This window comes from Mesocricetus auratus, unplaced genomic scaffold (genome assembly GCF_017639785.1).
Source record: "Mesocricetus auratus isolate SY011 unplaced genomic scaffold, BCM_Maur_2.0 Super-Scaffold_100007, whole genome shotgun sequence".
Taxonomy (NCBI): domain Eukaryota; kingdom Metazoa; phylum Chordata; class Mammalia; order Rodentia; family Cricetidae; genus Mesocricetus; species Mesocricetus auratus.
In genome coordinates, this window is record NW_024429191.1 from 51,776,947 (window position 1) to 51,791,064 (window position 14,118).

General features: G+C 48.2%; 1 protein-coding gene across 2 annotated transcripts in view; it reads left to right on the forward strand.

Moving 5' to 3' along the window:
- Positions 1-13,213, forward strand: part of Zzef1 (zinc finger ZZ-type and EF-hand domain containing 1) — a 112,314-nt gene extending 99,101 nt beyond the window's left edge. For both annotated transcript variants that reach the window (XM_040749095.1, XM_040749096.1), the window contains exons 48-55: positions 96-455; positions 2,198-2,341; positions 3,366-3,534; positions 4,195-4,293; positions 5,532-5,697; positions 8,489-8,642; positions 9,270-9,341; positions 10,825-13,213. In XM_040749095.1, the coding sequence (XP_040605029.1) occupies positions 96-455; positions 2,198-2,341; positions 3,366-3,534; positions 4,195-4,293; positions 5,532-5,697; positions 8,489-8,642; positions 9,270-9,341; positions 10,825-10,905 (1,245 nt within the window). In that variant the 3' untranslated portion in view covers positions 10,906-13,213. The remainder of the gene's footprint in view (positions 1-95; positions 456-2,197; positions 2,342-3,365; positions 3,535-4,194; positions 4,294-5,531; positions 5,698-8,488; positions 8,643-9,269; positions 9,342-10,824) is intronic.
- Positions 13,214-14,118: the final 905 nt, after the last annotated feature.

The window sequence follows — 14,118 nt, forward strand, 5'->3', positions numbered from 1 at the left end:
TATGTCACCTACCTTGGGATCAAAGTGTTTGCACTTCTGCCTGCCCCCTCTAGTGGGAAGGCCAGGCCTCTGTAATGATGGTCTTGGCTTTGCAGTCCCGGCCTGTGCACTCTGACCAAGCCACTCCTGAATCGAACCCTGTGACCCAGAAGCTGATTCCCAGCACAGAGAGTGAGCTGCAGCAGAGCTATGCCAAGCAGCGCCGAAGCAAGAGTGCTGCCCTCCTGCACAAGGAGCTGAACTGCAAGAGCAAGAAGGCTGTCCGCGACTTCCTCTTCCGTGTGAACGAGGCCACAGCAGTCCTATATGCTCGTCATGTGCTCGCCTCCCTGCTGGCCGAGTGGCCAGGGCACGTGCCAGTGAGTGAGGACATCCTAGAGCTCAGCGGCCCTGCACATATGACCTACATTTTGGATATGTTCATGCAACTGGAAGAAAAGCACCAGTGGGAGAAGGTAGCTAGCTCTCTGCTCAGCCTAGACTCCTCTCTGCCCATCTTCCCTATCTCTGTGGCCCCAGGGTCTTTGAGTTATGTAGCCCCGTGACAGGTATGAAAGCAGCAGAGGCAAAGGCTGCTCTTGATTGTGCCATGGTTTTCTGGAGTTGAGCTCACAGCACAGACCTGAGTGCACCAGGCCTTCTGCCTTGATTGTTTCATACCTAAAGATCTTCCAGCTCTCCTAGCTAGCCTGTGTCATCTCAGGTCCTCAGAATTTGACATGATGCAGTTAGGTGACAAGGTAATATCCTTGGGATGCCCAGGTAACCTGTTCCCATAATACAGGAAAGTTTCTAATGAAGGCTTTGCCTTCTGTTTTAAACTGTCATTTCTAGACTGTCTATGCAGGTCAGGTGATCTGCCCTCACACTTTGGTTGTGCTATGACCCTGGTGGTGTAGGTAGAAGGCTTATCCAAGAGTCTGATTTCTGGGTGACAGGTATTTCACTAGTATCCATGCCATTCTCTGAAGCTCGGTTCTCCAACTTGGAGTTTTAAGTTGGAGGCCATGTTGTATTTTTTTTCTTTTCTAATTTTATTTTATGTGTATAACATTTTGCCTACATGTATGTAAGTACATCATGTGTACTTGTGCCCTCAAAGGCCAAAAGAGGTGTCATATGAACCTGTAGTTGCAAATGTTTGTGAATCTTCGTGTGCGTGCTGGGAACTGAACTTGGATCCTTTGTCAGAGCAGCCAGTGCACTGAACCACTGAGCTGTCTCCACCTCATCTGCTCCATTTTTATATCAGGTCTTCCTGTTTTCTTCTAAAATAATACTGTGAGGCCAGAGAGATGGCTGAGCAGTTCAGAGCACTTGGCGCCCCTGCAGAGGATAAGCGTCCCAGCACTCAGACTGGGCAACTCACAATCTCCTGCAGCTCCAATTCCAGGGGACCCAATGCCTTCTTTTGGCCTCCACAGACACCTACACGAATACGGTGGGCATACGTATCTTCAAGCCACATACATATACATAAAATAAATATCTAAGTAATTCTGGGTTAGAATCCATTCTGCTTCTGCTGCATAGAAGCAGAGAATCCAGAGTAGCAGAAAACATCCTGGTCTACACCTTAGCATCCCTGTGCACCTATTCCTTCTGGTACAGGGTCAGTCACTCTCCTCGGTTTCAGGTGCAGAAATCATGGGTCATATTGCCCCCTTACTCCTGTCCCTCCTGTCCAGTGTGCTGAGCACGGGGAGGTTGCTGTGTTCTCTGGCCCTTGTTTTGCCCGCCTAGAACCACTAGTTCTGTGTATCCTAGTTGTTTACCAGCTTCACAGCTCTGCAGGCCCTGGCAGGCAGAGTGCTCTAGCCATATCCACCTTCCATGAAGGGAAGAGGCATCCACTGCCTCTGCAGACCCCTGCTTAGACATATGCTTCTCTGTCCCTTGGCCCCTAGAGCTCCTCACTTGGGCCATTTCTCTCTGTGTGCTGTAGTGTTTACTTATAGCACTATGAGCTCTTCAGAGGCCTGGAATGTCTCTGGCTGGTTCTTTTATTGTGGGCCTCCTAGAAGTGGCATTATTTTGATTCAGAACAGGGCCTGATTGAGAGGTGACCACTGGGGTTGCATTGGGGACAGTTTGGATGGTGCCAGTGCCTTCAGGTGACTCTCAGACTGAAGTAGGCTCTCTCTTCCTTCAGATGACACTGGCTTTCCCTGCCCTTACCCATCTTCTTTCTTCTCAGATCCTGCAGAAAGTGCTCCAGGGCTGCCGAGAGGGTATGCTGGGGACCATGGCCCTGGCTGCCTGCCAGTTCATGGAGGAGCCAGGAATGGAGGTGCAAGTGAGGGAATCAAAACACCCATATAACAACAACACCAGCTTTGAGGTACAGCTGCCGTCAGACTTCTCTTTCCTCCCTTAGCAACCCTGACTCGGAACACATTTAGTTGTCTCCTGTCTAAAGCCGTGAGTCCTGGGCAGCAGGTTTCCCTTTCTCCAGATTCAGCTGCTGTATTAATAGGGAAAGTGGGCTCCTGGCTCCAGAGTAGAATGTACTTTTCCCATTGTAAGCGCCTCTTCCAGCAGTGAGTTTGTGTGGGGATCTAGGCCACACCTTGGAGACACTAACCCCTTTTTTTAAGTACCCACCAGCCCTCACAGCCTCATCTTCTCCATCCTAATTTGTATCTAAATAGAGAGCTGTAGGAGTCTGGGCCACATCAGACACTCTCACTGACTTGACGTCTTGCACTTTTCCTTGGCACTTTGGAGATGCTGGGGCTGGCATTGCCTGAGTGTCTAAGTGGGAGTAGTCTACAGCAGTTGGGACAGGGACACAGAGGCTGGTTCAAAAGTTGACTGCTGATCAGCTGAGACATTATTTCACAGAGGTGTACGCCTCCTCACCCTCTTCCTTCCTGCGTCATTCTGTTGCCAAGTTGTACCCCAGAAGGGATCGTCATAGCTTCCTGATGGTCCCAGCCTGGCCTCTCCTCTGGAGCAACTGTTGCTGATTCTTACCAACTCCACCCCCACCCCCTCCTGGCTCCTCACAGCTATGACCCTTCTTCAAGATGTGATCAGAGCACCTGCTCTCCAGAAGTCTTAGTACACATGTTCATGACCCCTCCTGTAAAACCCCAAGCCATACTCCCTGCCACTCAGAGCATGCAGACCTTTCCGGTGCTGCTCGCTACCTGAAAGGCACTCTGGTGCCCATGTGTCCCTTTCCCTAAGGGGCTTCTTATCAACACCCTGCTCCGCACCTTTCCTGACTGCCCAGTGTGGTTCCCGCCACAGAGCTGGAGGAAGGGACTGTGGCTGGCTCATACTTCATGTCCCTGGTTACAGTGACAGCCACAGTGGCAGCTAGTGTCAGTGATAGAAGTATTCTCTGTCTCCCTTCCTAGGATAAAGTTCACATTCCTGGTGCAATCTACCTCTCAATCAAATTTGATCCTCAGTGCAACACAGAGGAAGGCTGTGATGAATTAGCCATGTCCAGCAGTAGTGACTTTCAGCAGGACCGACACAACTTCAGCGGCTCCCAACAGAAGTGGAAAGATTTTGAGCTCCCAGGTATATAGACTTTTCCTTTAAAATTCCTAAAATTTCCTTATATTTATTTATTTGTGTATGTGATTATTTATTTGAGGGGCTGATATGTTTCACAGTGCCCTGTGGAGATCAGAAGACAACTTGGAGTCCGTTCTCTCCATATGATTCCCAGGGATTGAACTGTTGTCAGGTTTTCAGCAAGCACTTTTGCCCATTGAGCCCTCTCGCCAGCCCTGTGTAGACTTTAAAGGAAGCATTTATACATAATAGTGAAGCCAGTGAGATGACTCAATGGTAGGGGGAACTTGCTACCAAGTCTGTCAACCTAAGTTCAAGCCCCAGGACCCACGTGGTAGGAAGAAAGAACCAACTACACATATACCTTGGCATGTACATGCCTACCATACATACACTTCTTACCCCAAAATAATTACCCAAAATAAAGGTAAACAAACTGTTAAAAACATAAAATTGGTGAGTTCGAGGCCAGCCTGGTCTACAGAGCGAGTTCCAGGACAGCCTCCAAAGCCACAGAGAAACCCTGTCTCGAAAAACCAAAAAAAAAAAAAAAAAAACATAAAATTGAGAAATTATTAGAGCTTAATGTATTTCATCAGAAACACCCCAGCTGCCATCCTTTTGCTCCCATATCCTGACCTGTCTCTGGTTTTTGTGACCCAGGAGATACTCTGTATTACCGATTTACCTCTGACATGAGCAACACCGAGTGGGGCTACCGATTCACTGTGACAGCTGGACACCTGGGCCGTTTCCAGACAGGTATGTGCTCGCCCTTTCTGTTTGCATGCTCTGCCCGCCAGACAGGTATGTGCTCGCCCTTTCTGTTTGCATGCTCTGCCCGCCAGACACACTCTGGCCAGAGGTGCCATTATGTTACTGACTTCTGTTCAAACCAAAGCAAGTATTGTCTCTAAGGCCTTGCAAAAGTGTCCCAATTCCCATGCCTGACATTTTTCACCAGGACCTAGTTGACTGCTTATAAACTTGAATGGTCAAAAAAAGCCTTCCATCAGGATCTAAAAGAAAGCATTTAAGTTTTTTCTGTTTGGTTGGTTTTTTGTTTATTGTTTTTTGGTTTTTGTGGCCAGGGTATGTTGTTTTCTCTTCAGCACGGTGACTGCATCTTAATCTACTGCTATTTCAGTCAGCAATTGCAGCTCCACAGTTACTGGCCTGCTTCTCTGGCAACTGCCCAGCCGCTCAGGCCGAAGCCTGGCGGGAATTCTACTCCCGCAGGCACTGGCTTTGTCACTGCCACTAAAGGTAGCTCTAACTAAATCTCTATCATTCTACTTATAAATAAGACTTGAGACTCAAAGGCTGAGGTGAAAACTTGCTAGCTCAGAGAAGTTAAGTAGCAACTAGCTAATCTTTTCTCCTTGATGGCTCTCTTGAAAGGACTATCCTTCTACTCTGCAAAAAACAAAAAAGCCACGCCACTCAAAACCCCTCCCTACTACTTCTGGTGTATCTCTGTCTCTTCTAGATGCTCTATGCTCTCTGATGCTCTGTGATTACTTTCCTCAACTAGTTAGTAACTCAGTCTCCTGACCCAAGGTTAATTTTATTTAATTAATGTGAATGCATACTTGGAACTCACAGTGTAATTGAATATCCCCCAACACCAGGGCCTTTTCCAAAAATGAGGAACTGAGAATGTTGTTCTTGTGTTTTTTTACAAAAAGAAATTTGGTTTCATTAGGCAGTGGTGGCACATGCCTTTAATCCTACTACTGGAGAGGCAGAAACAGGTGAATCTCTGTGAATTTGAGGCCAGTCTGATCCACAGAGTGAGTTCCAGGACAGCCAGAGCTACACAGAGATACCCTGTCTCAAAAAAACAAAAAAAAAAAGAAAAAGAAAAAAAAATTTATTTCAGCCAAAATGTAAATGATCACAGTGTTTTCACCCTATCAAAGTGTGAACAGTTTGCAAAATGTAAAACTTTTAATGTTAACAATTGTTTTTAAAATGTCTATATTTTGGGGTGTTGCCAGGGTTTGAGATCTTGAAGCAGATGTTGTCCGAAGAAAGGGTTGTACCTCACCTCCCATTGGCCAAGATCTGGGAATGGCTGGTGGGTGTGGCCTGCCGCCAGACTGGTCATCAACGACTGAAAGCCATCCACTTACTGCTGAGGATTGTACGATGCTGCACCCACAGGTAGGCAGTGCCGGGTTCAGTCCCTGAAGACATCTCCTCCTACTCTGTTAATAGTTCCTTTGTTAATGGCATCTTTGAGGAAAAAAAAAAAAAAAACAAATGTAATTTTAGTGTTTCTGAGTTCATCCATCATTTCCTTTAAGTTAGTGGGTTTTGTGTCCTGTAAGTAACTTTTGCCTCATTCAAAGGTCATAAAAGTACCTATTGTTTCTTTCTAGAAGCTTTCCCTTTCATGTGATGTCTGTCATCTACCTGGGACAAATGTGGGTAAACGAGTTTGAGTTTAGAGTGCCAAGGTTTTGCTTTGGATCTCTGCTTGTTCTGAGTTTTCCTTTGTACTGAGCATCCTGCACTGTTACCTTGGTCCCATGTATTCATAACTTGTCTGTAAGCCAGTGCTGTCTTAATGACTGTAGCTCTATGACTGATTTACATATCTAATAATATAATTGTGGAAGTCCTTCAGCCTAGTTCTTCTCTTCAAGATTGTCTTGGGTTTTGGTTTTGTTTAAGACAGGGTTCAGTATATTGCTCAGGCCTAGAGCTCTGAGTCCTCCAACCACAGCTTCCTGAGCACTGGAATTACAGATTATGCCCCACCATTCCTGACCGTGTTGGGAGTGTGATTTTCTGCTTTTGGTTTGTTTGTTTGTTTGTTTGTTTGTTTGTAGATAGGATCTCACTCTATAACTCTGACTAGCCTGGAATTCACTATATAAATTAGACTGGCCTCAAACTCAGAGATCTGCCTGTATACTCCACTGGCTGTATTGGGTATTTATAACCCTAGTGTGACTGACCATTTTTTCTCTATCCATTTCTCCATGTACAGAAGATCAAGGTCATCCTCAACTATAGTGAGTTCTAGGGAAGCCCATGATACACAAGACCCGTCCCCCCCCCCAAAAAAATGAAATGGAACTAGGGAGATGGTTCAGTCTATAGTGCTTGCAGAAGAATGACAACCTGGGTTGAGGTCTTCAGTACTTGGGGAAGGAAGGCAACAACAAAAAGATTAATGTAACTCATTGGCCAACCATCCCAGATGATCCAATTAGGTCTGAACTCATCTTAAAAAAAAAAAGGTGCATGGGGCAAGAGAGATGGCTCAGCCGTTGAGAACACTTGTTGCTCTTGCACAGGATTTTGATTCCCAGCACCCACGTGGTGGTTCTCTATCCATAACTCCAGTTCCAGGGAATCCAGTGCTTTCTTTTGACCTCCAAATATGCCAAGCATACAGGATGGTGGACATACATACACTCAGGCAAAACAATCACATATAACATGAATATATCTAATAAAAAATTTAAATGTAAGGTACAGAGCAACTGAGAAAGACCCCTGCACACTCACAGCATCTACACACTCCTACCTGAATACATACATAGACCGCACACAAACACATACAACCAAAGAGTAAAACATTTTCAGTTGAGCAGTGGTGGCACACACCTTTAGTCCCAGCAGGGAGGCAGAGCGATTGGATATCTGTGAGCTGGAGACCTGGTCTACATAATGAATTCCAGGCTATATAGTGAGACGTTTGTGCTCTCTTGTTCACACTTCCCAACCTCCATCTTGGCCAGTGATTTTGTTGTTGGTGGTGGTGGTGGTGGTGGTACTGGGACTTAACCCATGGCTTTCCACATGGGAGGAAGAGTCTTCCACACTCTATCATAAAGGCACGTGCCCACCTCCTAATGGGATTCCAATAAGCTCTGCATATCAGTTTGCGGGAAATCAAATTCCTCAGAAAGTTGACTGTCCTAATCCACAGCCGTTTTATCTTATTCCATTGTGTAGGTTCTTGAAATAATTTACACATTTCTGTAGACAATTCATACAGCACCTGTTTTGTATATTCCTATGTCTTTAATTTTTTTATTCTCTTATAATTATTGTTTAAATTTTTGCTGGATATGGTGGTGTATGCCTATAATCCCAGCACCCAGAAAGCTAAGGCATTTCACAGCCAGCGTAGGCTACACTGGTAAAACCACCTCAAACAAAAGGTGACTTTTGTTTGCTGCTGTGTCATTTTGGCCTGTTGACCTTATATCCAACATCTGTTCTGAGTGAGTGTATGAATTAGCCAGCACTCAGTCATGGCATCTGTGATAGTGAGTTTTAGTTCTTCCTCTCAATGCACAGGAGCAGGGTTTGTAGAACTTCCACGATAGTGTTGAGTAGACGTAGGAATGTGGCTATAGCTTCATAGGACTTGTCTCAAAGGAAAGAGCTGATGGTTTCTGTGCTATGTATGCAGCTGCTATGCATTCCACCCACAGACCCCTGACCAGTAAGAGTTGCTGTTTCCTGCTTTTTTGTTTTGTTTTTCAAGACAGCATTTCTCTGTGTAACAACAGTCCTGGCTGTCCTGGAACTCACTTTGTAGACCAAGCTGGTCTGGAACTCACAGAGATCCACCTGCCTCTGTCTCCAAGTGCTGGGATCAAAGGTGTGTGCTACCACCTCCAGGCTCTCTTTCCTGCATTTTTAAGGCATGTAGATACACACAGTATGAGTCAATGTGAGGTGATGATGATACTCAAAGTTAAAGGTATTATGGAGTTGTTGTTTTTAAAAACTTAAAGGAATCTTCAAGTCAGGAAGATAAAGTGGTGGTTCACTGTCACTTCCTAGGCTGGCAGCCGGGGAGGGTGAGAGAAGGTTGGGTATGCTTACTGTTAGTACCACGTCCTCATATGCCTGACCTGCAGTTTTTTTCAACTGTCCACCTGAGGGGGCCCTACTTCTTAGTAAACTGACCCCATGCTTGCACCACCAGTGACCTCTGTGACCTTGCGCTGTTGAAGCCCCTGTGGCAGCTCTTTACCCACATGGAGTATGGCCTATTTGAGGATGTGACGCAGCCTGGCATCCTCCTGCCCCTGCACCGCGCCCTCACTGAGCTCTTCTTTGTCACCGAGAACCGTGCCCAGGTAAGAATGTGTCCACCTCTTGCCATTTAGTCTGGGCAGGAAGGATTGTGCCTCTATGCTTTTACCTGTTCCTGCTCATGGCAGGACTAGGGTCACACCCAAGTCCCCAGCCCAGGGTGTCCAGACTGCACAAGGAGGCAGGCCTGGGCCTACATCTAGCCCCCTATCACCCCCTCCCCCCCACACACACACGTACTCCCAGCCCTGGGAAGAGAAACCCTCAGGTCAGCCTAGTTGCTTATTTTGTCAGGCCTATAGCCAAAGCAGGGTAGGGACTGTCTTGGACCAGCTCTTGACAACAGAGATTTCTGGAAAATCAAACAGTTAGGTTCCTCTTCCTCATCTTTCTCAGCCTAGGTACAATAGACTTATTGACTTGCCACATGAAAGGGCCTTTCACAGGTCCTTTGCTTGTCCTCCTCAGGGTACATGAGAAATGTCTCTGCCTGGTCACCCTGTGGGCCATCAGGGCTAGCTCTGAAACCAGGCTCCTGTTTCTTCCAGTTAGGCTTCTTGGTGGCTGTAGAGTGTGGGGTGTCATAGGTGCTTACGCCCTTGGCACCCTGTTTGCATGATGGTGTCCTTTGTCTAGTCCCATCATTCAAGGAGCCCGTGCTCTCTTCACAGGAGCTTGGCCTGCTGCAGGAGTACCTGCTGGCCTTAACGACTGAGGACCACCTTCTCCGATGTGCAGCACAGGTACCCTCTCCCCTGTCCCCAAAGAACTGGACTGTAGGCCATATTCCTGGGATGGATGGCACCATCTCACTTGCCAGGACTGAAGGGCAGGGCATGAGGTAGAAGAGTGAGAAGAGAGTTAGTTGCATGACAAGTCCAGACCTTTCCAGAGTTTACATGGAGCTCGGTTGCAATTCAGTCACTTCCGTCTGACTCTCACAGAGAGCAGGGGAGCCCCGTTTATCACTGTCACTCATATTAAATGGGTCAGAAGACACTAGCAAGAATGTGTGTCTGTAAAACCAAAACAACTAGTGCCTTCACTTTAGTTTGGCTGATCCTGGAAGTTTCCATAGAGTTAGATTTCAGATATTTTTGGACGTACTTTGCTTCCCTGTTAGGAAAACTCCTCTTAACAGCTGTGCTTCTAAATGATAGAGGGCCCAAGAAAGCTGTTCATTATGTATGCTGTATACAGTGTATAATATTAGAAATTAGACTTCAGTGTCAAAATTAAAACATTAAACATTTATTATCAATTCAGTTTTTAAGACAGAACTTTTCATGTTAATGTGTTTTAGGAAAACAAAATCACTTTTGAGGAGGGTGGCCCTAGTTCATTTTTGCAGACTTCTTTAATGTCTGGCCCAACAGAAGACAGCTGGTTCTTGTGTCTGCCCTCCACTAATCCCTGAAATGGAACTGTGCTGTGTGCTCAGGAAATGGTGAACGTAATATTTGAACCTGTGACCTTTCTCCAGAGGCTTGAGAGCCTTAGGCCCTGGCCTGCATTTTGAGAATGGACTTGGGCCATAATCGTAGAATGGACAGATAGGGATGCAGGTAGGCATCCACCTGGGACTCTTCCCAGAGCCCAGTCCTTCGAGGAAGGCTCTTCTGTGCAAGGTTAGAAATGTCTGCTCAGAAGTGGGGCTCCTCCCCCAAAGCAGGGGGGACGATCAGGTGGGGCTCTCCTGAGACCTGTAGGTAGAGTACAAACTGCCCTCCATCTTAGCGGCCACCTGCACTGGCTGCCATGGCCTTGCTTCCTTGATGTGCTGTAAGAGATTGTGATGTGTGGCTGCTTTGGCTCGACTGACCCTCATGCCTGCCCCGTGCATGTCTAGTCCCCTTTCCCTGTGCCCCTCCCACGGCTGTCTAGTTCCCTCACTAGAGTTCTGATTCCTAGCCATGTCTTTCTGGGGCAGCCGCTCTCCAGCGCTGCTACGAGCTCCCTATGGGTGCCTCTCCTCTGTCACTGGCTGTTACCTCTTATGTGTACTATGTGCTTCCCTTCCTTACCTTTATATGGCTTTCCCAGACTCTTGCCTCAGCAACTCAGTTTTCCTGTGGGCTTTTGGTTTTGTTTCCTTTCTCACTCTACCTTCAGGCCTCTGGATGAGGGGCATTACCTCTGGCTCACCTCACTACCCTCCAGCTGAGAGACTTAGGGGTGAGCAAGTAAATGGCCCTTGATGTTGGTGACCGCTGTTTCCCTCCACAGGCTCTGCAAAACATCGCTGCTATCAGCCTGGCCATCAACTACCCAAACAAGGCCACCCGCCTCTGGAATGTTGAGTGTTAACCTCACTGTGGCATGCATGGACTCAATACTTTGTCTACAGGGGTTTACAGCAGACCTCCAACCTTGCTCAGGAAACCCCTGCAGCCTCTGCACACAGCTCTCTGAGCCCACCCCCTGCTCCCATTTGGATGCCAAGCAGCCGCCTCATCAAGTAGGCCCACTGTGCAGGCTCCACTTGTGCAAGAAAGCACAGCAGTGCTGAGGGGCTCAGAAAGGGCCATCAAGAGGCCTTGGGAAAATGACTCAGAGAGACCAGTCTCCTCCAGGGCTGTCCCAGGGGAGTCACAGCACTGAAGACCTAGAAGTAGTCTCTGGAAGGATTCTGTCTCCACTGAGTGGGAGCTGCCCAGGCTTGCCATCAGGGGACAGCACCATCCGTGCTGTGAGACTTGCAGCTTGCAGCAGCAATGACCCAGTTGGGAAACTAACCCACAACCAACATGAGCACCTCTCAGCCACCTCCAACTCCCAAGTTGCCACAGGTCAGCTGATCAACTCCCCAGTGCCCTTGGGAACAGCCGACAGGCACTGCTTGTCACCCATGCAACAGCTTCCAGCACACACTTCTGTGTTTCTTCACTTATTTTAGTATGTTTTGGTTTCCCCCTCATGTTTCTAAAAGAGAACCACACTGGCTCCCTGAGAGGGCCCCTAGGGAATGCCTAGGAACAAACTGCTGTGTGTGGAAGTGACAGAAATGGAGGGGGCTCTCCAGCACCTACAGTGCCAGCAGTGCCCTCAGAGGAGCGCTTGTTCGGAGTCAGGACATACCTGATCATACTTCAGCTTCAGTCATGGTGATCGGCATACCTACCACCTTGGGCCTCTTGTCTGGCTATTTAGCCATCACCTGTCTCTCAATAACTACATTAGTTCTAGTGAATGCTTTTGCATTTTTCCATATATGGCTTTAGCATTGCCCTGAAGTGCTGATGATTTTTCTTTCCAGGGTCACAATGAGTGGGAAACTGAGTTGGCACCAGGCCAAGGACTTTCAGGAAGAAAGAATCCTGAGGCACCTTCTATTGAAGGGCAGGTGTCTGGGCCAGAGGCATGTCCCACCTCACAGGCCCAATGGCAAAAAAAGGCTCCTCACAGCCAGGGCCACACTTGGCCAACTTGTGTTGCTATGACCCAGTATGCCTCTTGGCTTCTGAAGAGACTTCTGGGAGTAGGCAAGGGACTGGGTTGGAAGAGGCTGAGCCTGCAGGTCTGGGAGCATCTTCTGCAAAGGTGCTGTGTTCTGGCACCACTACCTGCCTGGCCTCTGAATTAGGTTCTCTGATGAACCCCAGCATACAGGAGGGGACAGATTGCAAAAGCATAGGAACAAATGGAGCAGTGACCTGTGATCCACCACCCTGACATCAAAGGAATTGTAGTCCAGTTCCCATGGTGCAGGACGTGGTGCCAGCCCATAGGAACCTCTTTCTCATCTTTTGCTCTTTGCCAAAGCACCTGGGCTTTGCAAGCTGCCTAAACCCCAGAGAAGGTCCCCGTTGCAAGTAGGTCTCAGGTGAAGTCAGAACAGGTCTCAGTGCTCAGTGAAGAGCCTCATGGTGGCTCAGATCAGAGAGCAGTTAGAGGATGGGGGGAGAGGGTGCTGACACACTCCTCCCCCTCCACACCTCAGACTGAGTAGAGGGAGCAGATGATCAGGGCAGGACAAGGCTGGAGGCCCCAGCCCTCCTCCCACCCTTCCATCAGGAAGAGCGATTGTAAATAAACGCTGGACCCCATAGCTTCTTTCCACTCACTGCTGGCCGTTTTCTCTCCCTGTGCTTCAGTTTGCCCTTCACACACCACAGCTGCGCTCTGACAGGGCCCCTCCTGACCTGGCCACCTGCAGCCCACTGCCTCTGCTTCTCTAGGCCACTGGGTGGCACTGCTGAGCCAGGCCCATCTCTCCTGACCCCAACCAGGGCAGGAGGTCCCAAAGGAGTTCCATCAAGGCCAACGTCCCCTTGACCCTCCCTTCTTAGGAGGCAAGACTGCCTGGACTGAGACAAAACTGGCAGGAATAAGGGGTCGTGGAAACATGTGCCTAATCTACAAAGAATTCTGTTCCAAATCATATATTGTACAGACACTGTTCTAATGAGAGGAGTGACTTATTTTCATCATCGTTTTTAATTTGTTTTCTTACAGGTTTACGATTTTGAATTTTTATTATTTGGTTGAGAGAAAGAATTTTGATTATATCAGCTGAGTGAGTTCAGCCTGTAAAAAGAATGTTTTAAGTTGTGGATAAGATATGCAAATGAAGAGAAATATATTGTACAAATTCTATATAAAAAAAGTACAACTCCGTGTGGATTTATCCCTTTCCCCTTCCCTGTCCTCATCCCCCTGTAGAAAGATCTCACTGTATCCCCCAGGTCGGCCTGGAACCCACAATCTTCTGCCCATGTTTCTCGTGCCTGCTTCAGTGTCTCTTGTGAAATACACTTTGGAGTCTTTGCCCAGCCAAACAGATGGGCTTTAACAGAACCTCATCGCCACCTCCTTGTGGGAAGGAGTCCAGCAGATCCCTCAGGCACCATCCTCTGAGTGTTGACAGAACCGTGAACCTTGTCCTTCACTGTGTCGACCCAGGAAATCCAGGGGTTCACCTCAGTGGCCCCTTCTGTACTGTATCTCTCAGGTCTGACACACCAGTAGTGTCCCCAAGTTCACCCCTCTCCAGCCAGACTCCCCAGCACCGCCTTGCTGCTGTCCTGGGACTGCTGCTCCTGCCAGCCTCGTCTGACTCGTCGAAAGCCGATGCCTGTTCCGCCTCAGGTCCGAGGTCCCACGTCCCATGCTGTGCCCTTCTCAGACACTTTCCTGGGCTCAGTGCCATCTTACAAGGTGGAGGAACTCGCCTTCTCAGTGGGATCTGGGCCTGACTCAACATTGAGGCCCACAGGGTACACATCTTCCCGAAACCTGAAACTCTAGGGGAGCCCCAGGCAGAGCCTGGATCCAGCCTCAGCTTCTCCAGTAGGAAGCTTGGGTTAGCATAGTGCTCAGGGGAACTGAGTCATCCAGGGCTCTGAATCTCCCTCCTCTCCTTGACGGGTCTGAGAGTTGTGGGGCTTACTCCTGAAAAGTAAGGCTCCCAACCTTACCTGTTGATGATACTGATAGCCTTTACTGGAACAGTGTGTGGAAGTTCCCTGCTTGCTGAGATGACACGGAGTTAGCAGGTCACAGCAGTGCTAGGCAACTCCA